The sequence below is a fragment of the Camarhynchus parvulus genome, chromosome 4 (assembly GCF_901933205.1).
Source record: "Camarhynchus parvulus chromosome 4, STF_HiC, whole genome shotgun sequence".
Classification (NCBI taxonomy): domain Eukaryota; kingdom Metazoa; phylum Chordata; class Aves; order Passeriformes; family Thraupidae; genus Camarhynchus; species Camarhynchus parvulus.
The window spans coordinates 47448946-47476805 of NC_044574.1; the positions used below are offsets into that span (position 1 = coordinate 47448946).

Genomic DNA, 27860 nt, shown 5'->3' on the forward strand with positions numbered 1-27860 from the left:
GTCAGAGAGTTTAAATCAACCTTGAAGAAGTAAGTCTTTAAAGATTTGAAGGGATGGGCTTTAGAATAAATGTATTCTGTTTTTAAGGAAACTGACATTTGTCTCTTCATGCTGTACTGCAGGTTTTTGTGCTTTGCGTGATGATGGGAATTAGTTCCAAGCCAGGCTGATGATTGATTGAACTGAGTCAACTTTTGTTGAGGTTTCCAAAGCCTTGCACAAGAGGTTTGAGGGGAAAAAGTTTGGGGGCATGTGACAGTTAATCTCATTAGCAGTAAGATTGAAGTTTAAGCACACTGTTCAAAATTTACTCAGTTCTGTGCTGCTCTTTGTTTTAATTAACAATCTCTTGCATAGATTGGGAGCGTAAACTTCTTTCCACTTTAGTCCAATTAAATCATGCTTGGCAGCTGTCAATGGTGGGGGGAACTCCTCCCTACCCCCCTTCTTTTAATTGTTCAGTGAGTCTGTTGAATAATGAAAGAATTTGCCTGACAGGGTTTTGTAGTGTTTCGTCTTCTTGATGAATTATTTTAGAGGCTAGATGACAATGCATTGGAATGACTCATCCAATTCCTCAGAAAGTGACAATGAAGCTCATTCAGCCTTCACACAGACTGAGCACAACATAGTTGCAGCTTACTTAATAACAGCAGGTATGGGCATTGGCAAATTGTTGCATAACTTTTTAAAATAGAACTTGTAGATCTGAATGCTCATTTTGTACAGTAATAGTGATGATATTTCTTTTTGTGTTAGACAGCTGTCTGATGGCTTTTCTCCATGTTTACCGACAAGTTAGCAATCAGCTGCCTGACTGAAATATGCAGAAAAATTTGAAGTGTGCAGAATCTAAGTTTTCTGCTCTATATTTGAAGGCAGCATTGTGTCTCAAAAACTACATTTTGTTGATATGTAATTATAGAAGAGAGTGAGAATTAGTTTCTGCCAGCTTGCAAAATAGATAAAAATAGGGCATAGCTGTCACATCTTGCATTTTTCTGTGATGTGCTCGAAGCTATCTTGAGATTTCTCCTGGGCCACATGTTTGTAGTAATATGTGTGTAGTCTGAGCATGTGAGCGGGTGTCTGTTAGGGGGATGTAAGGGGAAGAGTTGGAATGTGACTTAGAGGGAGGGAGCTGGTCATTAATCACAGAAGAGCAGATTCCAGTTGCAGCTGTATTTTTCACCAATGACACGTGTTACAAAAGCACGCTGTGGAGCTTTACATCATGTTTTATCCCTGTGACTGCAGTGGTCTTTGGCTAAACTTGAATGATTGTAAAATTATTCTTCTTCTCCCCTTAAAAACTTATTCATTATATAACCACAGCTTCTTCAGTAGTGCTTTTCTGAAGCATTGAGTGCCATAGTAATGAAATATCCAGCTAACCAAAACAGAAACCTACTGTGTTTAAGAACAGGCCTTCCATACCTTTATTATGGAAAATCAAGTCAGTTTAGTCTTTATTCATTGACTGTACCACAAATTTTTCCAGGTTGTAGTTAGATTTTAAAATACTGTAAAATATTAATTTATTTTACATTTATATGAAATAGTATTGCTGATGGTTGCAGTTTATTTAGCATCTATATCTGAAGTGGTGAGTATCAAATTGCTGTGCTGGAAAAGTGGGTATTTTTGGATGCAAAGACAATAATTTATTTAAGGTCTTTGGAGAAATTAATAGAACAGCTACACAGAGCAGTGGGTTTCTTAAGAAGCTGTAGGGATAAATAATTGCCAAGTGTTAGAAGCCTAGATATACCTCTTATATTTTTATTAAAATTGATTATGTAGTATGTAACAAGGTGATATTTTCAGATAGTTTTGACCAGCTGGTCAGACAGTTCAGGATCAAAGCTATCATTGGTGATCATAGGGTATCAATGGAATTAGCCAGAATCAAGCCAGCTCTTCTTTCTTAATCTTGCATGGAAATTAAATGTCATGGGAAAAAAAAGTTGGATTACTTTGCCGTTTTAGGTTTTTTTCAATTTTTTATTTCTAATTATAGTTGGGGAGTCTAATAAATCTTTACTTTCTTAATGAGAGATTAAGTCTTTACTTTCTTAATGAGAAATGTTTTTGACAATGAAGTCCATAAAATATTTGAAAGTATGATTGATTGCTTTGCACCAGCTTTACCGCGGCAAATTTCACATCTGGAAGATTAAAGCCTTGTTAATAAGCAGAAGTGTAAAAATTAGAATGAAGTCTGGGTGCAGTGTTCATCATTATGCTGCTCTTTAAAAGATTTAAGTGTTTCTTGTTTTCTGGGAAGGAAGTAATTGTTAAGCATTACACTGGTCAGTATACACTGGTCATTTTTGTAATGACAGCAGGGATACTCAGGCTGCAGCAAGTTCTGCTGCCTCATGGATGTCTTTCGGCTTGTAGTGGTGAATGCTCTGGTATCATTTTAAAATGTTAGCTGGAAAGGTGAATTCCATGTTATACATGTACCTGGTTTTTTTTACTTTGATGCTACTACCTAACATCACCATGTCCCACTCTAAACTATGTCCCTAAGCACCATATCTACACATTCCAAGGGATGGCAACTCAAACACTTTCATGGGTGGCCTGTTCCAGTGCTTGATAATCCTTTCAGTGAAGAAATTTTTCCCAATATCCAAAAGTACTCTTCCCTGGTGCAACTTGAGGCCATTTCTTCTCACCCTGTCACTTGTTTCCTGGGAGAAGAGACTGACCACCACCTGGCTTCACTTCCTTTCAGGTGGTTGTAGAGAACAAAAGGTCACCTTGACCCTCCTTTTCTCCAGGCTGAACAACCCCAGATCCCTCAGCTGCTTCTCATAAGATTTGTGCTCCAGCACTTTGACCAGCTTCAATGCTCTTTTAATGGGCACTGCTTAACTGCTACCTGGAGAAACTTCATTCATCTGCTTGACCTGTTCCTCAGAAACAGAGATAATTTCTTGTATCTACATGGTTTTTTTCACTTTGTTCAAGATGGAATCCATCTTTCGTCTTGTATTTTGTTCTTTAAAACAAAATTCTTTTTTTGCTCTATTATTAGTTTACTTTAGTGATACTATCATTTTTAATTAATACAGGTTCCACTTTTTCTTCCCTATTTTTCACTGCCTCCCCTCTCCCCCCCTTACTTTTAAGGCTGGACTCTGGATTATTAAATTTAAGTGTGTCTAGAAGGATATTTTCTTCACCCTGAGGATACGAGTTTGCAGTGCTGTTGTATGTCTGATTTCATTATTGGTAGCTGTAATATCTGTTAAAACTTGCCTTGTAAGAAGTCTGCATTATTAAACTTGTAATTCTCCTTTGCTTTCTCCCAAGGGATGAAATGCTATCTGTCAACAGGAGAGCTGACAGAACTGGTACTGCCTGGGGCTTTTTATGTGGTGTTCATTTCAAATCAGATCCTCAGCTCCTTGTTTATTTAAATTTTAGGAGCACATAGGATCAGTGTCATTCCTGAAATGTGTGAGTATATGAATATGATAGATGATGGCATCTGTAGGGCCGAAAGATGTTGGACCTCCAACAGGAGACCTGCACCTGAGAACAGACATCCTTGGTGGTGTTAAAGGAGAGATAGCTGAGGGGTAATTATGATTATGCCTCATTTGATTTTAAAATTACTGAATCTCAAGGGTTGGCAGGGGCCTTCTTCTAGCTCAGGTGCATACAGTTTTTTTTCTAACCCTTTTTTTTTTACCAGTCACCAACCTGGATTCTTCTTTACCATGGAGGTCAGCACTGTACTTGGTGGCCAGTGTTTGAAGTATAATTCTAGATGCATTTGAACTTCTGCTCTGCTTGTTATCATTGCATCAAAAGTCTCGTTGGCTGAATCCATGTGAAGGTTGCCTAATTGGAAAAGCTTTTTTCTCCTTTTCAGGTGTCTATCCTCTTTGCAAACTTGTACTTGACTGAAAATAAATCTCTTTTGGGCCTTACGTATTGCAATAGGCTGCGTTTTCTTCTGCATGTGTATTGCTGGCTGGTGTGTACCTTTTGTAAAGTTTTCCTTTTTCTGTTTTTACAGGAGTGATAAGCATTTTCAGTAACATTGTTGTGTTAGGCATCTTTGTTAAGTACAAAGAGCTTCGGACAGCAACCAACGCAATTATTATCAACTTGGCTTTTACTGATATTGGTGTTAGTGGCATTGGTTACCCCATGTCTGCTGCCTCAGACCTGCATGGAAGCTGGAAATTTGGATATACTGGATGCCAGGTATTGCAATTCAGTTAGAGAGAAAGTTTCAGCACTTAAAAGCAAACTGAGAAATAAGTAATGGCTCTGCCTCGTGTTATTTTAAGAGATAAGGCAGAGATGCAGAATGTGACTCTGGACCTGAAGCTGATGTTCTGTGACATCAGCAATTTCTGGCAATGGTGTTTTGTGTGAATTTCACTTTAAACTTATATTTACAATCTGAAAACATTAAAGCGTGACCTTATATCTATCAACTAGACATTTTAAAATACCTTTAAGAAGGGTTACAAAATCAAATCCTGAAATGAAGATGGTTGTAGTAGCACAGGCACATTTGATGATTTTGCTGAGAACTAAAAAACTTTGATAGTGGCTACTGTTTTGATGGTGAGGTTGACAGATCTTGGTGAGTTCTGCTTGGCAAATTCATGTCCTTTTTGGATGGGACTAATGGGATATCCAAAGTGAAGGCCTCTATGGTTTTTGGTCTCCCATTAAAGATTTAGCCTACTTTTAAGAGCTGCCTATTTTAAGAATAGGCTGACTGAAAAACATACTTCCATAGCAGAGAGATGGTGGCCTTTGCTCACTGTGTATTGTGATGCTAATTTACATAATTGATAGACTGTTGGGCTTAAGTGCCCATGAATATGAGTAGTAATGTGAAGGCATATACTGAAAAATGTGTCATAAGGCAAAAATTTTGGACATTTATCTAACAGATGCTCATCACAATCTGACACCACTGGCCTCAGTAGACAGTACCTTCACAGTCAAAATTCAGTTATTGTTTGGCAGGAAGCCTCACTTTTAACATCTTTGGGTCTGGATTGATTTGTGGTGTGTTCAGGTTGATGAGAGATCTCACTGATTCGAGAGTTGAGACCACTTGAAGCACAGCTCATTTCAGCCTAAACCAAATGATTCCTGTGATCTGAGATGGCTGAATGCCATGTGGTTCTGTTATAACTGCTGGTGCCATATGTTCTGGCTCAGGGCTCTGTATTACTGGAGTGCCAGTGGTAACACAGCCATCCCAGTCATCCTTCCTGGTCAGGCTTCCCATGGGATGACCAGGCAGATGCATTTGGAGCATGCTGGGGTTGCAGCATGTGTTGTACTGTGCAAAAGATCTGACACACTTCAAAATGAAGCCTGGGGAGGTAAATCAGTGAGCCACATCTGTGAAATCATCAGATGAAAGAGTGATAATTCAGAACCTCATGTTTGCTAAAGCTGTAACTTTCTGATGGACCAAATGCTCCTCAGGTTTCCTTAACATATATTGATAACATGAAATAAATCCCTCCAAACTCTGAATCTCAAAATTTACTTATTGAAGGACAGTGTTTCTTTGATTTTGAGACTGCTGTCTTTAGGATTTCTAATGTGCACACAAGCTGGTGCTTTTGAAATGTTTACTTTCTAATGAGATACCTTCAAATTTCAAATTTTCTGCATTGAAATAAGACCTTTAAGACCTTGCTTACGGAAGAGAACTCTGGCTGAATTGTGTTGATTCAGTACCCAGCTTTGTGCTTGCATCTTTGAAAGATTTCTCAGAAATTGTTTTCTTGCTTGTTTGTTTTAATTTCAGATCTATGCTGCCTTAAATATCTTTTTTGGGATGGCGAGTATTGGTTTGCTGACTGTTGTTGCTGTTGATCGTTACCTGACCATCTGCAGGCCTGATATAGGTACTGACTTAGGGTCAAAACTCAGTCACTGTTGGGAGGAATAAAATTCTGATTTGATTGTATTGTTTTCTCATGAATGACTCCATAGTTACAGTGCTGGGCAGAACTTGAACTTACAGTACCTGGTTAAGTAAGTTACCTAGTTGGCATACTGCTCATTAAAGTGAAAAATTCATCATTAGGCTGTTACTCTGTTTATAAATTGTGTTTTTATGGCCATTTTCAGTCTTTAGAGGGCCACATCCATACAGAGAAGCACACAAAAAGTCTCTGGCTATGTGAGGTTTTGATCTCTGTCAAGCAGGTGTGTGCCTCTGTTAACACCTCCTGGGTGTTTTTCTCTCCTCTGTTGCAGCTGTGTTGTAACAGTTAATTCCTCCCCTGCAATCTTCCAAGGAGGTACTTGAATGCAGTGTCGCATAATAAGCTTTTGGCGTGGGGGTTGGGATCAGGTATTGCCTGTATGCTGAGTTGGAATGGGTGATGATGTTCAAGCAGCTTTAAAGGCTGCAGAGATGTCAGGCGGCAGATTGAAACAGGTATGCTACAGTGTTTGGGACTGGAAAGGATCTTTATTAACTCTTTATGTGCTTGCTGGAAGCCACTTACCACTCTAGTTTGACACTGGAAAGAAGCAGCCGATGAGAATTGTGTCTGTGCTTGGCTGCAGGAAGAAGAATGACCACCCGTAGCTATGCCACTCTCATCCTTGCTGCTTGGATAAACGCAGTCTTCTGGTCTTCCATGCCTACTGCAGGCTGGGCCAGCTACGCTCCCGATCCCACCGGAGCAACGTGCACAGTAAACTGGAGGAAAAATGATGCGTAAGATTCCCCCTCATGCTTTCTTTTAGCTTTGCTGGCTCACCAAAGTCTAAGATTGTTTAATTCATTGCTGTAGGAGCATAACTTCTTTCTGAAGTATGAAGTAAAATTTTAAACAAAAATTTAAAACAATAGAATAACATAGTGCAAGTCTAGCAAAAAACCCCGTAGGAGTTGAGATATGTTTCAAAACTTCAATACTTGTACTTTCTAATTACAAAAAAAGTAGCCAAAGAAAATTTTCCCTATTATTTTAGAGCTTGTCACAAAATGTCACAATCAAATCAAAATACCAAATTCTTTGGTAACTTTTCCTGGATGGCTATTTGTAAGTTACTCTGTTTTGTTTTTCTGTCTTATCAGGTCCTTTATTTCCTACACAATGAGTGTAATTGCTGTTAATTTTGTTGTGCCCTTAACAGTCATGTTTTACTGTTATTACAATGTTTCCCGGACAATGAAACAATATGCCAGCAGTAACTGCCTGGAGAGCATTAATATAGATTGGTCTGACCAAGTAGATGTGACAAAGGTAAATGAGTGCATGTTTTGTTTTAAGCATGTTCTTTGTGTTAAAGTCCTAGTTGCAAAGGGATGATGCAGTCTTTTAAGTATTTTGGTTTCCTACATTCCCCCTTTTCTTTTATACTAAATATTAGCTGCTACTAAGCCTTGGTGAAAACTCTTAGCTTGACTTACCACACTAAATTCTTTATTTTTGGTCTAATACCCTTCCCAGATGAATAGCTGCTTTGAAGGCTGGGAACACTGTGAGTTTTCCTTGCCTCTCTCCTCTGTCATTACCTAGAAATGTACTTCCAAGGTGCCCTAGGAGAACTTTTACTCTGTGTCTGCAGAGTCCTTAGGCTTCCTGCTTGGTTCACAGATGTGTCTGGTCTGAAATGGATTGGTCAACTCTCACTTGAACTTGTGGCCTAGGAATGAGAGTGCATTTTCAGCTCCCAAGCTGTGTAATTCCAATCCCTTGTTCTTTTTGGTCTGTTGAGCTTATCTCTTATGTAAGCAGTAGCAAATGTGAGTTATGGCATGAAATGATATATCCTGCCTTGAAGGTTGGCATTCTTTTAATGTATAAAAGTCCTTGAGAAATCTTGAAGTTCACCAGCTCCTTTGATTTTGTATAAAGATGTGATTTATGGTTGGGCATGATGAAAAAGTGAGAGAGAATTGGACAGAAGAGTATGTACCAATGTTTTTGAATTACTTATCAGTGCAAACAGCATTCCTTGGAAAACTTTCTCATTGTTAAGTTCTGAGGAATAGTATTTTTACCTAAAAAGAGTAATTTGAGTGTTTTACTTTTGTGAAGAACTTTCAGAATACTTGAAACTGAGGACTCAGTTAAAAATTTAGACTGATGTTTGTGAAGAAAATGCATTTTTCCTATTTCGCAGTTGAAGACACTAAGTTATAATAAAAAAAGAAAAAAAATACTTTGGAGTTAAGCAATATCCTTCTTTAGAACTGGACTAGTATGTACCTTTTGAAAATTAGCCTCCTCTAAGTTTTGTATGCACCAAACTTTTAAATGAAAGGGCTCTTTCTTACATTTTGGTGTTGTGTTTACATTTAAATAGGGATCTTCTGTGAGAGTCACTGCTTGTGTATTGATTGTCCTCTAGAGCAGCTCATACAAAGTAGCTGTTTATTTCTTGTTTCTCATTTTGTTCATCTCTGAAAGACTAACTAGTGATGTAGGTGAGCAGCAGTAGGGAATCCAGTGTGTATGCAACCCTGCAGATTTGGTTGGTTTTCTAGTGGTTTGTTTTGTCCTCTTGATTCATTTGAGGTTTCCATTCCAGTTTCCACTGCTGATTCATGTCCCTGACAAAACCCAGAAAACTCTGTATCATTTGATGACCTCTGCTACCCCCAATTTGTCACTGTTCAGGTCTGGCTGTGGCATGGCACGTCCTGGGGCGTGGGCCCCAAGCTGCCTGGGTTGTTCTCTCTGCAGGCAGGCAGAGAAGACATGACAGCTCAGATACCTCCTCTGTATCATTCTTGAACATGTCTATAATGCTTCATTAAACCAAGCAGAGACTTCTGGGTTCCTCCACTATATGCCCTAGAACATTTGCTTTCTTTTATTTAATGGTACCATAATTAAGCCTTATGAAACATATTTATTAACAGCCAAATTAAATATCTGGCTTAAATTTTTGTCTCTCTTCATATTTATTGTTTGTAATAGCATCCCAGAGTGACTTGTTATGGAGGTCGTAATTCATGTGTGAAGTCCTCTCTGGTAATTCAAACTCCTGATAAGCAGATTTAACATAATTAGTAGTGCTGATTTTGAAGGAATATTGTATGTAATGAAATGACATTCGTGACCATGCAGTGAGGTGTGCTATTAAATCCCCAAAGTAAGATTTCAGTGTTAACTGTTAGAATGTGTCAGGTGTGCTTGTTTATATATTATTTCATTCAGGATAGCTCTGTTTTCACCTAGGTGTATGTGCTTTTGTTATAAGGTTTTGCTGTGAGGTCTTCATCTTGAGATAATATTGGTTATGTATCTGTTCCTCTTGTTTTACAGATGTCTGTTGTGATGATTATAATGTTCTTGGTGGCATGGTCTCCATATTCTATTGTGTGTTTGTGGTCTTCCTTTGGAGACCCAAAGAAAATTTCTCCTGCAATGGCCATCATAGCTCCTCTCTTCGCAAAATCTTCCACATTCTATAATCCCTGCATTTATGTCATTGCAAACAAAAAGTAAGTCTTCTGAAATTTGTCTATTTCATGATTTTAGCATATCATCTGAGTACAGAAGGATCACGTGTAAAACATGGCAAGCTGATTAGTGAAGAGCAAAGGGTACAGCACTGTTAATTTACTGAAGATAACCTTTTGGACAGGAAAGCCTAAAGTAAATTGCTATCATCATCATCACAACATCCTGAATTGATACATATTTTTGAGAACATACTAACATAGCTTTTGAAAGTCCTATTTGTGTTTTCTCAAGGGGATTCAGTACAGAATTTAGGTTGCATCAGTAGTAAACTGGTTTTATTGACTGTGGCCAAAGTGTGTGGTCTTAGTGACATGTAACTAGTGTAGATTTTCGTGTTTGATTTGGGATGTATCATATTCCAATGGATTAGGATGGATTGACCCTTTTCATTAAAGTAAATAGGTTAAGCCTATTCTGATTTGAGCAAGCATAACAAATGCTCTAATCACGCCAGTGCCTCTGACTGGGGACTGTGTTTTGCAAAGAGGCATTCTTCCCATCTCTGCTACCAACCTTCAAGCAGAGCCTGTGATCTCTGCCTAGGTGAACATACCTGCTGAGTCAATAGAAAAACATCTGTGTTTTTTTCCCATTCTGTGAGATCATCTTTGTTATGTCTGTACACTCTCCTGGGATAAACAAAAGCTGCTGTGATCCCTATTTAAGAAATGAAATTAGCTTTACACTCCTGTACGTGGAAGTGTAAAAGATCCAGGTCCTTTTGAATTCCAAATACATGTTTTTTTATTAAGTCCATTCTACTAAAATTGAGAACTATTGCAATAGTTAAGACCATCTTACCAAATTTTTCCCTTCTCTTTGGTTCTCCAGCTAATGATCTTTCTGTTTTCCCTTTTTTGCCCTTGGCAGGTTTCGGAGGGCAATCCTGGCAATGGTGCGATGTCAGACAAGGCAAGAGATAACCATAAACAATGCTTTGCCCATGAGTGTGTCTCAAAGTGCACTGACATCGCAGAACTCCAGTCATTTGCCTGCATAAGTTGCATGGAAAGAAGTGAAATTTGGGTTCAAGTTCATCAATCTTTTGGACAATTTCTTTTTGAATAATAATCTTTCCCAGCTAGGTGGTTTGTGTTAGTCACAGTAATCTTTTTAGAGAAGCTAAGGAGACAAAACCTGCCAAGACTTTAGTTTTTGAGAGTGAGGTTTATTGGTCCAATATGGCTGTTCCAAACGAAAAAGGGTAGCAAAGTGGCCACTGTGACTCTTACAGAGCTAGACAAGGTGACAGAGGGGCCAAGAAAGACAGAACTGCGAAGTTCTTACTCTGAAGTTCAATAACCCCAGATTTTTCTTATGTATTAATTCCTTTCATGAGGTACTTTCCACCAGCTTCCCTTGAAAGTTTTTCAAATTTCAAATATTCTGATTATTCCCTATGGCTATATGACTTGGTATATGTCCATTCCAAGTGTCCATGTGGATATGCTTTACAAAGTTCTGTTTCTGTGAATATGTTGTCAAAATATCTACACTGACCCCATAGAATCATTTATTAGGTTTTAGGGTTTTGAAGGAATTTCAGCATATTTAAAATATTTTTAAAAATTTGACTGGTAGAACCAAATTAATTTGTAGTAAAGACAGCTTTTGTTTTGTGAGTAGCATGTTTCTAGTGCTTGTGACTGCATAGCAAATCCTGAAAGCATGACAAAATGTACCCTAAAGCTTCTCACTTGGGTGGTGCATAAAACTGAGTAAATATTTATGGTAATTTCTCATGACTTCTAAGTCAGTCTTATATTTATGTAGGTCTGATGTTTGATTTTCAAGAAATACATTTGTCAGTATGAGCAATGGATTTGTTCAGGGTGAAAAAGATGACTGTATAGGTTTAGCTTCAACTATTATGTGTGTGTGCACATGCAGTTTGGCTTTGCAGTGTAAAACTTAAACCATATACGTATTTTTGGCAAAACCCTGTTTTTATGGGATTTTTTAAAAGCTCTGGAATCTAGGCTTCCTATTAATTTGCCATTTTTAGTATTAAAGAAAATGCCATGCAATATCCTCATGGTGTACTAGATTTCCTTCAGGAACCTTGGAACACTTCATAGACAGTATAATATATGCACTGCCTCTTAGGAGAGGAAAAGGGATATATTATTACACACTAACTTTACAATCTACACATTAAAACAGCCTTGGAACATGGTTGGATGTGATTTGAAGCAGAGAGTGTTCTGACAGAGTAAAGAGTGAGCTGGTTTAACTGATGGCATTCAGGATACATTTGAAGGTTAAGCAACCACAGATCTGGGCTAATCTGTTGTAATCTGCTGTTACTAAATGGATGGCTACATTCACATTTGTAGCACACTGCACATGAATGCCCAGGAATAAAGCCTTCACATTTCTTCATGTCAGTTCTTCTGGGAGGAAGCCATGTATCTGTTTATTTGCTTCTACCTCCTCATGAGTTTTTTTGAAGAAGTTCATGGCTTTTGTCCTTCACAATGCACTTGTGTTTACCATGGCAGAAGTGATGGCACTGGAACAAGGTATATATTTTATTATTTGTTATATAGGGTCATTTATAAAGAAAAAGTGTTGAAGAAATTGGAGCTAACATTCTCAGACATTGCAAATTATTTCTGGCATAGTTGCAATGAAGTATATTTTACACAAGCACTTAATGGCTAACAGCATTCCTGAACAGGAGCAGATGGTGATTATGGCTTTGTACTTAGCAAATAGCTTCTCTAAATCTTCATTTTCTGCAGGTGGCAATTTCTTTCTGCTCCATGACGTTCCTACTATTGCAATGTCCTTTCTATTTCTACAAACTAGTTAACTAATATAAGAGGATTCTGGTTAAATAAATACAGTAGTTTCTTATTTTTTTTAAATCTGCAGTAAATTATGTAATTTTTGATAGTAAGGAGGTTAATTTGAAATGTGGTGACCTGGTATTGTCATGTCAATTCTAGGAGATGCTCTTTTCATTGCTATTTATTGTCACAGGCTATCTGGAATAAAGCTGCATGAGGAAAAAGTAAAATAGAGGAATAATCTAGAGAAAAGAGGGAGAAAATTAAGGATAGACTTATTGAAGGCAGGGGATCCTTCAAGCTAGTATGTGTGAACAATATACCCCAAAGAAATTGTTTCCTGATCTCATTTCACTGAAATCATTGTGAGCAGAAAGTTCTTTTCATCTCTATAAAGCAAGTAATTTGTACATAGACATCAAAAAGAGGGCCAGAAAGCTCTTCTTTACTGAATTTTCTTCGGTATATTTTAAATTTTTAGTCTATTCCAAAAGGTAAGTATAGAAAATACTTTGCCTCCTCATCATACAGAAAAATTAGAGAATAGTAACCTTAAATTTGAATTTTAATATTTTTAATTAAGGGCATGCATTTCCCACTTGAGACACATGCATGTATTATTCCTTGTACAATGGCTTCTGTCTTTCAGTTGTCACTAGAGTGAGGGGTGGATAGAGGGTGGTGCTTATATACTTTAGAATAAAGCAAATCTAGGTTTAATGTGAAAGGATCAGTTCTGGTTTGTATTCTTTTTGTCTTTAGAGACTCCAAGTTTGTAGAGTCTGTTCAACTTTTAAATGCAGAGGACAGTTATTGATTTCCACATTCTTTGTTCTGGTAGTAGTGTTGCAGAAAGCTACAGCATTTGCATTTAAATCTGAAATTCAAATTTCTGCTAAATAAATGCAAATATGTCTTGGCCCCTCTTTTTTTTCCCTTTTTTTTTTCCTTCTCGGTTGCTAGGTCTGTACTCTGTAATGACCCTGACATGTATGAGATCCCTGTGAATGTTCCTGTGGATACTGTAAAGCTTCGCATAGAGAAAACTGTCATACGAAGGATTCCGACTGAAGCCTTTTACTACCTGGTAGATCTCAAGTACCTGTGGGTCACTTACAACTGTGTAGCCAACATTGATATCAGCAGCTTCTACAACTTGAAACAGCTGCATGAGCTGAGGCTGGATGGTAATCTGCTCTCAACTTTCCCTTGGGAATCCCTGGCCGAGATGCCCAATTTACGGACTCTTGATCTCCACAACAACAAGCTGACCAGCATTCCTGCTGATGCTGGCCGCTTCCTGAGAAACCTCACCTACCTGGACCTATCCAGCAACAAGCTGACCACCTTGCCATCAGACCTCATGGACATTTGGCCCCCCTTCTCAGGAGCTATTGTGTCCAAGAACACAGACATTCTGGTGACACAGAGAGTAATCTTGGGTATGTTGAGCAGCCCATCTCATTCCTTACCAAAATATACCTGAACGTTAACTTCCAAGTGAGAACAGTTGGGGGACCAGCCTAGGATTCAGGAAAGGGGGTTTTACCCAGGGCGCTGTTGTGGTTTGCTCTGTGCTCATTTATTTATTTTCTACTGGTAACAGAAAACCATAAAATGAAGATAGTGACCTCCATGTGTGTTGTTATCTCAAAGCTATAAAACTGAAGTAAATGCTATGAGAATCCAGATTGCAGGAATACAGGCCATTCAGTAGCTATATAAATAGAGGACTTATATTGTGTTTCTGATGACATTTCCCTCATCTTTTTTTGTGTTTGCAACTGTAAGCATGTCCATTTGCAACTGCTTTTTTCCAGAGGCTCCCAAGCCAAGCAAGCAGCTAGAGCTGATGCTTTTATAAAGCCTGTCCTGTGACACAATGCTGCAGATAGTGTTGGTGGCTTAGAAGAGGGCAGCTCTGGTCTCCCTGGGACCTCTGCTGACCTTGCATTACTCTAAAGCTGACTGATTATCCTGAAGTTTTTGCAATTTACATATAGAATATGAGAGAAAATAGGAGTCTGATCCCTATTTATTCATGGTACTTTATTTTTTAGTATCTAAGGTAAGTATTTAAGAATAATTTGGTCAGACTCTGATTTTTTTCATAATTTGATCCCCTTCTCTAGCATGCACTTTCATCAGTTCTGTTTGTGGCATTGTGCTTTATCTGACACTTTATCTCCACTTCCAGGTCTTGGCAGGGTAACCCCTTTCTCTTCTTCAATCTCAAGCTGGAACAGTTCTATCAATACTGTTCTTCTCTATCACTGTTTACATAGAAGTGCATATTTGATGTGTTTGTAGTGCAGCAGGTGGAAGGGAGGAAAAACAGCTGGCTGTATCTACTGCAGTAATTCTATAAGCACTGGTAAAGATCTGTCCTGCATTGTACTGCCCAATATTTCCAATTTCTTGGTCTAAATTCCCAATATTCAGTGTCCATTTGTTTAGCTGCTTTGTTTCACAGCAGAAACTGCAGCTTGAAACTCTCATTTAGATCATATTTTATATAAGTAATTTAATAGATGCAAGTAGGCTGCATGGCTTCATAAATATGGTAACTGTAGGCTTGCATGATAAAGGGTTTTGGTTTATTCAGGCTTTAAAAAAATAAAAGACTAAAAGCTGTAAAAGTAAGTCCATCTCAGTACTCCTTTCCCTGTCCCCACACTGAAGACTACAGGAGGCTGTAAAGTGGGAGCTGATTGTGCTAGATCTAATCTTCATGATCTCATGTGGGAGGCCCAGAGATTAATTGGTTTCCTTATCTTACATAGCCCTCACCACTTCACGCAAAACTAAAGGAACTGAGAAAATAAAATTACTTCCAACACAAAAAAACACCAAAAAAATCTTACACCGTCACACACTCTTCTCTCCCCTTAACTCTGGGAATCATCTGCAGGCTTCCTTGGTGCAGGCACTTTTCTAGCCTCCTGTAGTCCTGGCAAACCCTCTGGTGTCAGCATTGAGTTCTTTGAAGGCTTTGGATGTGACCTTTGGACCATTTTCTATTATGAACTACATCTGGGTTTTAACACAGGCCTCCAGAGAGGAACACACACTGGGTTTAGACAGAACCTTGCTTCTCCTTTTTTTTTTTCTGTTAGGTGCTAAGGGAGGCTCTGTGCAGCCATTATAGATTTGCACCTGAGAATACAAAATGCCAGGTGGTACTTTCCTGGTGTTATATTGAGTAAATTTACCTTGGATAAGCTGTGAATCAATTAGCTGATTTTTTTTTTTCATGGACATAATAGTTTTCCTATGAGTTTATCCCAGTGCAGACAGACAGTGCTTGCTACATAAGAAACTTTATAGTGAATAAGAAAACATCCCCTTTCTCTGGAGATTAGAAAGTGCAGTGCTCTTTATGTCATGGGTTATTTTGACAAGTTTATTTAGACTCCATTTGGTATTAGTGCTTCCTTTCTGATGGCCCTCCTTTCTCCACTGGGCTTGCTGGAGCCTGAGACAGAAGTGCATCCCAAGATATCCTCCTCCTCCTCTGAGCTAGATAGGGATCACAGAGATATGTGGTCAGGAAGGACCAAGCCTGCAGGGATACCAGGTCCAGAGGAGCTGAGCCATTCTGGTAAAGTCAGTGCTGTTCTCAAAAGCTGTGGCCAGACCACCCCAGAACCTTCCATGGGCACCTCCTCCAGTGCTTATCTGTCTGTCAGGATAGTGAGAAAGTTTCTCCTAATATCTAACCTCAATCTCCCTTACTGCAAACTAAGCTGATTACCTTGTCCTACAGGGCATGGGCATACAGAAAAAACTAATCACCATCTCTTATAGTAAGCTTTCATAGGTTTTCCTTCCCTGTTTGCCATCCTAACTAACCACACAATTTCTTTCACCAGCTTCTAATATAATGTGGAAGTTTTTTGTGGGGGGTTTTGTTTGTTTGATTGAGTTTGTTTTTTTTTTTTTTTTTGTTTGTTTGTTTGTTTGGTTTGGTTTTGTTGGGTTTTTTCATTTGTTTAGTTTGGCTTTTTTTTTTTTTGCTGTGTGTGGTATTTTTATTTTCTTTTCATTTTCTACCATTGTTACTGGTTCCCTTTGGACACCTTTAGGTTTAAAAAATATTTCTCTTAAAATGAGATGCCCACAATTGCATGCTTTGATGCTCAAGAGTCTCCTATGTGCTCCAGCCTCTCTCTGGGGGAGCGTTCAGCCTGACCTGTGTACCTACATGCAATGATCACTGCAGCCAGAACTCTGCTGGAAGCTGAAACACAGAGTAAATAAATGCTGGTTTTGTGTAGTCAGGAACACAGCAGTTGGATTCTAATTAGTATAATCAATTATGACTTGAGCTCTCTTCTCTCCTGGTTCTGGCAAAAAAAGATTGTCATATGTGTGTAATTAACAAGATCAAAACCAGCAAGGCCCTAAACTCATATGTTTGTGCAAATGTATTTTTAAATTTTTTTGATACCAGGAGGCAATTTTATCTTTAGTGTCTTGACTAAGCATCAAGACAGTTGCTTGAATGAGAAAGTTCAGGTTCCCCATGTTTATCTCAAGGACTCTTGGAGGAGCCAAAGGCTACTTTTGCTAGAGGACTGGCATGTTAACATCTCCTTATTCCAGTTCATCTTCTCTGTACTAAGAGGTTTGGGGTTTTTAACTACTTCCCTCTGTATGATGTTCCTCTGTGTGTGCACTATGCTAAATGAAAGAGGCTTGGGGAATGATTCTTGGCCCTTTGGGCAAGTGGCTCACTCTGGCTCTTACCCACACAGTTTAGGGACAGCTCTCTTTAAAGCTGGCTGTCTGTTCCAAACTTTGTAAGATTTAGCCCTTGATTCTCTGTTGGCTCTACAGGATGCTACAGTGACTCTCAAATGTAATTCTGGGAATGGAGGTGTTTTTTCTTCAGTCTAACCTGCCTCAAGTTATGTGAGAATTGCATTGGAAATCATTGATCTGTGCTTTTGGAATATGAAATAGCAGGGGTGTGTTGTATGCCTGAAGGGCTGACAGACATGCAGAATAGTTTGGAGGTACAAAGCCTGCTGCACTTGCTTTGGGGCAAACAACAGGATAGAGAGAGCCATCCTTGGTGTGGTCTCATCCATAAGCCTTTCAGTGAGCAACCCCTGGAGTGCCAGCTGTCCCTGGACCCGTGTCTGGCTTTGTCTTGGAAAGTGCCCTTGGAACACCTCAGAACAGGGCTGTGGAGTGAGCTGAAAATTAAACAGTGCAAATGACTGGGGGGCCAGTGTGTGAATTCCTCTGGCCCTCTTGGTTACCTCTGGAGCCATAGCCTGACACTTTGATCCAAGTCACAGCTAAGTTTCTGCACTGGCTGCTGTATAGAGATTTACATTTCTGTCAGGAATGATGGCAGTAGCTTTTTCCATGTGGTGGATTCTAGTGAGTCATTGAGAGGAACAGAAGAGTCCAGTATTTGACAGAGTGGCAGTTATGTGAGATCTTGCCTCTGTTGCATGCAGGGGTGCCAAAAATTTGGAATACTGCAGGTCCATCAGGTTCCCATGGGTTAAGCTGAGCCACTGGGTAGATACTGCTTTTCCTGAAAGTACTCCCTTAGCAATCGCCATGTGGGGAAAATGCTGTGACACAGTGTTGGATATGGAACTTACTGTTTAGAACCATGGATCAAAATGTGTAGGTTCAGTTGGAAAGAGCTTAGGGTAGGCTGGCCCAAGCTGTGGTGAGTATTTCTATCAGCCCAAACCTTGAATATTTTACATCTTGCTATTTTGCAGCAACTAAAAATCAGTGTGTTACACAAGTTATGGTCTGAGTCTGGTTACTGATTAACAAAGGAAATGTTGCTCATAGCTAAAGTCCATATTGACACAGCCCAGGGAAATCCTGCTTACTGAAGAGGTTGCAAAAATGTGCATGCATGGACACACATACACATAAGTTTGCCATTGTACGTGCATGCATACATATGAATGTGTGAGAGTAAATATAAAATATGCTAAATCTAGAATAAAGGCTTTTAGACCAATTTGTAATTAATATTAAAATGGCTGTGCATTGGTATATCACAATGCATAAATGTTAATCAATGTTTGTTTTACCTTGGCTAGTATTTCTTTCTCAGATCAACAAGCTGCTTTGATATTTCTACAAAAGAATCCAAGGTTTATAAAGACATTCTCTTTCCTCAGATATATGTGCCATCAGAGATTTATCATTATTTTAATTTTTGCTTCTAAAGAAATTACTTTTTTATTAAAGCTCCCAAATATTTTCAATTTTCTAATTCCACCCCTCCCCCTTACCTTTTAACCTTTTCTTTATTCTTTCATGTGTTTGTTCTCACTTCTAACATCTTGTCAGCCCAAACTGTTGAATGAAGTTCAAAATGCCCCTTGTAGCTTGGAAACTAGGTTTACATTCACATTTCTGTTCTCTTCAACACTAACTGAAGTATAATGAAATTCAGTGTTTTATCTGGCTTCCAACTCAATAGTGCTTTCATCTTTGCATTTTGAGAATTCACATAACTTGATGATTTACAATGGCTACAAATAATGTGAATGCTGTCAGATATTGGCAAGACAAACTGAGGTGCTGTGCTGTGGGGGCAAGGAAGGAACTAATGTAGCTATATCTATTATATGTATTTGTATAAATCCTGCTTCTTTAGGCAGTTTCATCAGGAAGCATGATGGATGGGTAAGATGAAGTGGTTGACTGACATAACTCTTCTTCTGCCCTACAATCAGATGGTCAAACCAGTGTCCAGGCTGGACTTAAGAGCCATCCAATCTAAGGACTGTTTGTTGTTGCTTCATCATTCCTTTCATTTTGTCAGTGTCTGATACCTATTATAATGACTTGGGTTTTTCTTCAGGACACTGGGAGAATATGAAAGCTGTGTAGGTACATATATTAGGAAAAGTTCCTTCCCTGAAAAGGAGCTCAGGGAAGTGGTGGAGTCACCATTCCTGGAGGTATTTAAAAGACATGTAAATATGGCCCTCAGGGTCATGGTTTAGTGCTGGACTTGGCAGTGCTGGGTTAGCAGTTGGACTTAATGGTCTTAAAGGTCTTTTCTAATGTAACCATTCTTTGGTTCTATTTCAAAGGCTTTGAGTGCTTCAAGTAGGTTAAAAAGAGTAATAAACCCCTTCCTTTCCTGCAGTAAATTTCTTAACATAGTGAGGAAAATTGCAAGAAAGTGAGAAGAAAGAGAAAATTACCAGAGTATTGTCTCTGACTACAGAGTTTCCCTAATTGAAAAGATGAGCACAAATAGTTACATGCATGTGCCTGATTGAGCAGAATTTCTATGAGCACAAGCAGTTGATGTACCTAGATAAAGAAAAGACTTGGATAATATCTTTTCTCCGTATGAATATGTGTGTGAGTTTCACAGGCAAAATTTTTATGTTTTGGAGATTTTTTTGAGGAAAAAGCAGTTGCTGCATTCCTCACTTTCCTTTGACTTCTCCTTCTCTGTTCCCCACAAACAATAAGTAGTGAATAGATGTAAAATCTCTTCTGTCTGGAAGGGGTGAAATTGGATTGTGATGTCAAAGTCATGGAATCTCTTCAGGTCAAGTGTTGTTTTAAAGAGCAGGGATTAATTGGGGTTTACCATAGTTTTAACCAATCACTACCATTGTGCTTAAAATAACCTAATCTTGGTCTGGTCATAAAAGGAAGAAGTAGTTAAATATTCATGTATTCTTTCATCTGCAGGTTTTTCCAGAACAACCCATCATTTTTCCAGTAGCTGTTTTGATGATTCTTAAAATTACACTCTGAAAAATATTTGCTGGTGTTCACAGCTCTTTTTTCTTTCAACACTGGTTTGACTTATATGACTTGTTTATTGTACTGATCAGTAAATTCAGTAGTGAGAAGTCCTTGCATCCCTTATTTCAGACCATAAGTTTTGTTTATTAGTAGTACTTGGAGAAAATGAGAAAGGCATATTCAAAAGTATGAGTCCAATAGGAAAATACTTGAACTCCTGAGTGATATGCTGTGTCTTATTTTACCTGGTGAAGTCACTGTTACTCTATGAAAGTCAACATAGTGGGACAATCAATACCAGCTGAGGATTTAGACTGATATTCCTCAGAAATGGTTATTCTCTTCCAATGTCATAAATTCACAAAGAGGGAAAAGCTTCTAATTAATATACTGGAAGCAAGAAGCAAATATTATTGGGTCTGACAGAAGAGAGAGGGTTCTTGTGTGCCATCATTAAAATATTGTAGTCATTATGGTGTTTTGTGGTCCTTCCTATTTTCTACTCTTCTGTTATTCTTCTTGAATATATTTCAGAGGCTGTAGTGAAGCCAACTTCTAACAATATTGGTGTGGTTCAGAGCTAGATAAAAATCTTGTTGGCCTAAAACTTTTTCTCCTTAGCCTTTATCCCTTTTTCTCAAGGGGCAGAGATGTTGGTGTAAGCTCTTAAACCCTTAAATCATTGTATTCTCCTCAAGCATTGAAAAAAGGGTCAGGGAAGGTTGAGCTGTAAGAGCCTAAATAAGGACTAAGAGGAGAGGAGAGTGACACGAAGCAAAGAGAAGCTGTCTTTCCAGGAGGCACAGGCAGGTGAAAATGTATCAGCAGTCTTAAGACATCTTTTCAAAGTGGTCTTAAATGTGGTAGATAAATAGCAAAGTTAAGCACAGGTAATGCCAGCACATCACTAAGCTCCCATAGACTTTTGTGAAGTTGTTTAGCTTAATAAACATTCATACTGTTCTCCCTAACCTCTGAGAATATTCCCCCACCAATCAGCTGAACAAAAAACACAAGTTGAAAGAGAAAAGATTAGCTCATAATAGGTCCAGGGTTGTCCTTGATTGTATTTGGTGATAGTCATGTGTCACACTGTAATCACAATATCCATATATTGACTGACAATTTTTTTTTCTTTCCCCACTTCCCTTCTTGCCTCAGGTTTTCAAGACAACCCATGGTTTTGTGACTGTCGCATTTCAAAGCTAATTGAATTTTCCAAAATTGTGGACACCTCCGTTGTACTTCTCGATCCATTGGTCTCATGTAGTGGACCTGAGAGCCTGGCAGGAATCTTGTTCCAGAGAGCTGAGTTAGAGCAGTGTCTTAAACCATCTGTGATGACCTCAGCGACAAAAATCACCTCCCCACTGGGCAGCAATGTCCTGCTACGCTGTGATGCCACGGGGTACCCAACACCACAGCTCACTTGGAATAGGTCAGACAATATTCCAGTGAACTACACAGGTATAACTGCTCTTTTATAGGAAATGGGGGAACAAAAAATTATTGGGTTGCTTGTGCTTTGAGATCATTGTAATGAGTAACAGCGGACCATGTGTTGTGTCAAGCTGGCAATTGTATCTGTGCAACAGCTGTTATGAAATTCTAACTATCTAGTTCTGGGTCTTAACAGGTCCAGCAGACTGTTTTGGTTGTGGATCTGGTCTGTTACAAGAACAATGTGTGTGGAAGGGAGAAATGGATGAAGTGGGGGAAGGATAAAGGGAAATGGAGTTTGGGTTAGTTGGACCCTAACTCAGAAGCTAGAAAGGAGAATTTTTTTGCTGGAACCTCTGTTTGAAAATGTTCATGTTAAAAAAGCCAGTGAGGCTGTAACTGAGCAACTTAAAACTCAGCATTATAAACATAAAATTTTCCAAATTCATGTTTTCTGTGTGCAAATGATGCAAGGCATCATTGTCTGACATCTTTCTAGCTGCTATGACAGATACTTATGCAATAACTTAAATGTAAAAAATGCTACTTGCTAATGCTAAGTAGTCAGCAGTTATCATAGGTCTGATGAAGTTAAGAGAACTGAAATATCTTAGGACAAAGGAAATTTCCAATAAAATTTTAAATGGGTAGCATGATAAGTGTCACGAGAAGTCAGTAGGTCTTGTATTTAAGAGTCAATAGCAGCTTTAAGACATTTGATTTCACTTTATGTGGTTTTGTTTTTCTTAGTGAAATTGCAAACTGTATTCTAATGACTCTAGACATTTATTTGCATTTTGACCCAAGCTGAGCACTTCTATTTAATAATAGAGTACAGCTGGGAATTCCATAGTTTATTTTGGAAATTTGGTTTTGTTTTGGTTTTTTTGTTGTTGTTGTGTTTTTTTGACTGCTTGTGTTTCACTTTTTAAAATTTTCATACATGTAATTCCTTCTGGCAGAAAGGTAAGAAGTATTCTAATAATGTTTACTTCCTCTTTACTTCCCATTTATAATGTTTTACTCTTTACATTTTCCCATAGTAATTCAGGAAACTCCTGGAGAGGGTGTCAGGTGGTCCATAATGAGCTTGACAGGAATTTCATACAAGGACGCAGGAGAATACAGATGTAAAGCCAAGAACTTGGCAGGGATGTCAGAAGCTGCTGTGACTGTCACAGTGGTTGGTGTAGTTACTACAACTGTGTCACCACAGAAGTTTGGGAGGAAGCCAGAGGCTGAGAGGCAGAATACAACTCAGGAGGAATCCAAGCAGGAACCCGAGAGGACAACCACACCTCTTCCCATCACATCGACCACCACAGCTCTGGTGAGCACTGAAAGATCAACCAGCATGACATTTACTGACAGAAAGCAATCCAGGCTCATGCTAGATGGAAAGAAAGTTTCAAAGGCAGTGACAAATGGAAACAGAAAGCAGATTGGAGAGTTAAGCAAGAAAGGTGAGGATACTTCATTGAGCACAGCAGGTATGGCTGAACAAAATGTTACTGTGAAGAACCTAAGAGTGATCAGTGAATCTGATGAAAGAGTGACCTTAACTTGGAAAACTGTCAATGCCACAGGCAATTCTGCTGTGACTGTGTTATACTCCAAGTATGGTGAGAAAGATATGTTGCCTCTCAGCACTGATTCTAACAAAAACAAAGTCACAATCGACGGTTTGCAACCTAGTACTCAATATAAGGCATGTGTCTCACCCAAAGGCGTGCCACCTACAAAAGAGCAGTGTGTTGTTTTCTCCACTGATGGGTTAAATGATGAAAGCAGCTCTGAGTTTTCTATTCTGATAGTGGCCAGCAGTGCAGCATGTGTGATTGCTTTACCTTTGATATTTTTCTTACTCTACAAAGTTTTAAAACTTCATTTGAAACCAAAATCTGCAAAGGAAGCTGAACTTGCAAAAGAGACTTATGTGCAATTTGAAACACTGTCGCTGAAGCCTCGAACACTGGGTGCAGGAGACCAGCTCTGGGCACGAAGGTACACGGATGAGTCAGAAAGACTTCTCCTTTGCTCTAGGTCAAGCATGGATTCTCAAATGACCTTCAAAAGTGAGGGCTCCAGGTCTGAGTATCTGTGCTGAACATGGGTCAGGGTGGAGATGAAATAAATAATAGGTAAAATTAATTAAAAATGGTGATGCTGTGTCTGGAAGCAGGTTGATGCTAGATGGTGGTCAGAATATGTTATCTGGTGTAATAGAGTCTTACTGGGTGGTGGTGGGTAGGAGGGGGAATAGAAGAAAAATGTTGCCTGTTTATTTTCTTATTTTTTATGTTTGGGATTTTGGATGTGAAGGAGTGATGTTCTTCCAAAGAAAAATACAGCGTGAAGTGGTTCTATGGTTAAAGATATTTTTTTGTTTTATTAAAACCCTTCTGTTTTCTCTCATTTTACCATATGATGTGCTAGTGGCATGTATAAAACATGAATCACAATCTTCTTGAAATTGATGTACTTCAACATAATAGGAAAACAGTTTTAACTACTATTGTGATCAAAACTTTATTTGGATCTACAAGTTTTCTTCTGACATCAGCTTGTGCTTTGAAGTGTCATACAGCTGTTTGTACAGTATCTTGGGTTGAAGTATTCTCAGTCCAGTCAAGACAGAAGTCACAGTTTGTGGGCTCTTGAGAGGCACAATGCACATCGTATTGTCATTTTGCAGATGTTATTGCAAAGGGCAAAAAAGCTTCTTTAGTGTCCTGAAGTAACTGAGAGACACTAGATAATTATATTAACTTACATCAGATGATCTTATTGCAAAATCTCAGCCTTAGAATTTACTTGGATGTGTCTGTCTATATACCTCAATTTCAGAAACCTCTGTACAGAAAACTCTGTGGTACTGTGTAATACAACACACACTCTTACATGTAAATATATGACAGATGTTGCACAGTGTTATGTACTACACTGAAGTAATATAATACCTTTTGATATAAAGTAAGAGGAGTTTTTGTCCTCAGGGCATGTTGGATGTGAGGTTTCATGAGCATAGTGAAAGTTAATTGTGAGTGTGATTCCCAATGTTTAAAAATCAGGAATTAATAGTAACAGTGAATTCAGAATTGCCTGTTAATGATAATAATGAATAGTCTATTCTGAGGCTGCTTTTAGTAATGCCTGAAGTAAATAAGAGAACTTTTGTTTTCTAGGTTCGGATATTATGTTTAGAAGTGTATATGAATCGTGAGTCACAGTTTTTCCTGAAAATTACAGCTGTGTTGTTTTCTTGGACCTTTCTATGCCTAGAGGAACTGTTTGTTTTGATAGGAAATTGGGAATTGACATTTTCCAGAGGGAGAAATATTACTCAAAACTACAAACCAAAGCTTAGTTTGTCAGCTTCAAAACAGTAGCATTTCTCATTGTCACTAATGTAGGATGAAATTTTGCCTGCTGGAATGCTGATAAGCTTATCTGGTAAGGCGTAGCTTGGTGAGAGGTGTCAAAAAGCCTCTGACACAAAATCATGGCAGGAAATGAACACACACTGAAAAATCTCTGTAGCACCTACACCATGGTGTCCAGTGACCAGGATTAGTAGAATGAGTATTTGAGACTATGGGAGCTGTAATAAAGAAGCAGGTGGGATGTTCAAAAGTGCAAAATTAGCTTGCCTGCTTAGAATTATCCTTGGTGTTCCTTTCTGTGTTACAAGTATGTGTGGTGAAAAATCAGTCTTTCTTCTTTTTCCATGAATAATTTTGATTGCAATGAAAATGTTTTTATCTTTCTAAGCTATTTTACTTTGGCAGGGTTTTTTGTTTTTGAAATTTAGGATTTTTTAGGGAAAAGAGATTCTCTGTGTGTCAAAACCAAGGTTCATCTGACACGTTAATGACAAACCAGGTTTGTGCAGGACCTGAAGTGTTCCAGTATTTGCCTTCTACTTTCCTGATAGACAGTATAGTTGGTAGTTGTTGATGGTGTTTCCAATTGAAAATACCATGTTTTTTGTTAATGAGAACAATTGTTTTAACTTCTCTTTTTTTTTCCTGGAGAGTATTTGATTTCAGGTTTCAAAGCTCTAAATCTAATTCTGGAGTTCAAAAGTGATATCACCTGACTTGCAGGTGATACATCAATATATGGAACTGAGGTGATGCACAGTTCATTGGAAATAGCTCACTTGTGAACGTTAAAGCTTTCGGTTTGACTAATCCTTGTGGAATTAGCATGCCCTAAAGTTAGAAATTAATCTCTCGCCACATGGGCTATCAGTGTATCAAAGATGAAATTTACTATCAAGAGCATGTTCTTTCAAGAAAACATGTTATACCTTATTTTTTCCATGGTTCTCGTGACAAAAGAGTTACATAATCCAAACATGCTTCTGTAACCTATGTCAAAACACCAAATGTGCTGGGGAATTTTGGCAGGAATTTGACACAAAGGGCAAATCACACAGTGAAGACATTTGCACTGGATCACCCAGAGCTGGTTTGATTAAAATGCTGAAGAAATACTTTGCTAACAGATGTAATTTTTTATATTGTCAATTGTTAATGATGGAACCACTGTGAGATAGATTTTATCACTCATAATCATTTGTATAATGTCTTCTGAAATGCAGCACTGGATCAAGCATTGGTGTGAACAGTGAGGACTATAATCTGTGTAGGAAAATGCAGAGATTTTAGCCTGTGTTCATGTGTCACCTTTCATATATTTTGCACTTTGTTTTCTGAATTAATCCTGCTTTTCCCAGAAAGGTTAGACATCTTTTTATACATTACCTACAACAGATGTGTCAAATCTGGATGACTAAAGAAATAACTGAGTAATGTGAGCTGAATTCTAAGTAAACCTCATTTTCACTTAGGGTTTTAGTGAGCATAGTACTTATAATAATACTTTTTAATACTTATCGTCTTAAACCATAATCTTGGCTTCAATGTGCACTTACGAAGCCAAACTTAAAGCATCTGTGCATCTATTTTAGTCCTTGCTCACAGTGGGCTTTATATTCCTTGCGCCATCATCAGAGTCTCATACTTTTCTCAGGGAGGCAATTAAGAGAGAAAACTCTTTAATGTGTAACATGAGAATGTCTGTAATAGCAAAAACATTCACACTTGGACTATGTCTAGGGGGCTAAACAAAGGACATTTCAAACTCAATACCTTTTCAAAGAAGTAAGTAAACCAGAAGTTGTTTTCATGTGAAAATAAAACATTGTTTTTGTACAAGGCAGTGTGTATGCCTGACCCTTTTGTCTTTGTTTATAGCGTTAGGCAACATGTGATGAGTGTAGCTGTGGGGACAAAAGGAAGTCTGAAAATAAATTAATTTTCAGAGAGAATACAGAAAGAAGGCTGAGAAACCACAGAAGGATGATGTCCTAGAGAATTCAGTGACTGTATGCCACAATGTCCTTTACTTGCAATTCTGCATTTGCGTGGCAAGGGTGCTGGGGCATCTGCAGACAGGTAGCTGTAAAATGATGCATGAAGATACTGCTGGATTATTGCAATGATTGGAGCTCTACCTCTACACATGCCCAGTTTTGACAAGGTGGGGGCAGCCATAAAACTGGAGTGTGGGACAATGGCACTGGGGGAATTTGAAGAATGCACTTGAAGCTGGTCTTGAAGTCTGCCTGTGCCACAGTGAAAGTTGTGAGAAGTTTTTGGAGAGCACTGCCTTTAAACTGAAAAGGGGTGAATCTACTGCAAAAAAAAGGGACATGCATCAGCAACAGTTCTGGAGAGACTCTGAAACCAAGATATAATATGCTACAATCATGCATCTTGATCTATGACTTTGTTTTAAAAACAACCAGTTTGTTAGATTTGTGGCTGGGAGGTAAACACAAACTTGAGTCTTCTTCGTGACCACAGATGAAATTTGAAAATGAACCTTTTAAAAATTATCTAACTGTGTGTAGATTGGAAACCTGCTGACCTGGATGCCTTCTCTCATGGAATTCATTGCATTGTTATAGGAAGCCACAGAAGCTCCAGGTCAGCACTGTCACGTTCCTTTGTTGAAAATGAGAAGTTCTCCATAGAACAGATGTTTTGTTTTTTATTTACAATCACTGAATTTTTTTTACTCTGAATTGAAGGAGATCAGAGTTCCCTTCAGAATGGAGGCACAAATAATGTGTAATTTTTATATATCTGAAAGACTCCCTTGCTAAACAGATGAAAATCAAGCTGAAATATCAGTCTGAAACAGCCTGTATGAAGATTTTTTTTATTTTAACAAAGCTGTATTTTTCATAGGTGTTAAAGATGGGAATAATTTCAATCAAAAAGGCAGAAAGCAGCTATGAACAAAAGGATATAATATTTTCCAATATAGAAGTAACTGCACCTTTCTCCATTTTCTATTTTTCATG

The 27860-nt window shown here is 38.4% G+C and overlaps 2 protein-coding genes across 2 annotated transcripts; both read left to right on the forward strand.

Moving 5' to 3' along the window:
• Positions 1-461: 461 nt before the first annotated feature.
• Positions 462-10502, forward strand: RRH (retinal pigment epithelium-derived rhodopsin homolog). Its single transcript, XM_030947981.1, has 7 exons — positions 462-656; positions 4037-4227; positions 5807-5906; positions 6577-6730; positions 7094-7262; positions 9294-9472; positions 10365-10502. The coding sequence occupies exons 1-7, from the start codon at positions 545-547 to the stop codon at positions 10492-10494; spliced, it is 1035 nt and encodes a 344-aa protein (XP_030803841.1). The 5' UTR covers positions 462-544; the 3' UTR covers positions 10495-10502.
• A 1398-nt stretch (positions 10503-11900) lies between these two features.
• On the forward strand, positions 11901-23591 carry LRIT3 (leucine rich repeat, Ig-like and transmembrane domains 3). Its single transcript, XM_030948255.1, has 4 exons — positions 11901-12016; positions 13250-13728; positions 21206-21511; positions 22528-23591. Exons 1-4 carry the CDS (start codon positions 11901-11903, stop codon positions 23589-23591), a joined length of 1965 nt encoding a protein of 654 aa, XP_030804115.1.
• Positions 23592-27860: the final 4269 nt, after the last annotated feature.

Coding starts and splice junctions, on each gene's coding strand:
- RRH (XM_030947981.1), top strand. CDS start 545: ATGACAATGCATTGGAATGACTCATCCAATTCCTCAGAAAGTGACAAT. Junction 5,907..6,576: donor CATCTGCAGGCCTGATATAG/GTACTGACTTAG, acceptor GCTTGGCTGCAG/GAAGAAGAATGACCACCCGT. Junction 9,473..10,364: donor TATGTCATTGCAAACAAAAA/GTAAGTCTTCTG, acceptor TGCCCTTGGCAG/GTTTCGGAGGGCAATCCTGG.
- LRIT3 (XM_030948255.1), top strand. CDS start 11,901: ATGTATCTGTTTATTTGCTTCTACCTCCTCATGAGTTTTTTTGAAGAA. Junction 12,017..13,249: donor AGTGATGGCACTGGAACAAG/GTATATATTTTA, acceptor CTCGGTTGCTAG/GTCTGTACTCTGTAATGACC. Junction 13,729..21,205: donor GACACAGAGAGTAATCTTGG/GTATGTTGAGCA, acceptor TTCTTGCCTCAG/GTTTTCAAGACAACCCATGG.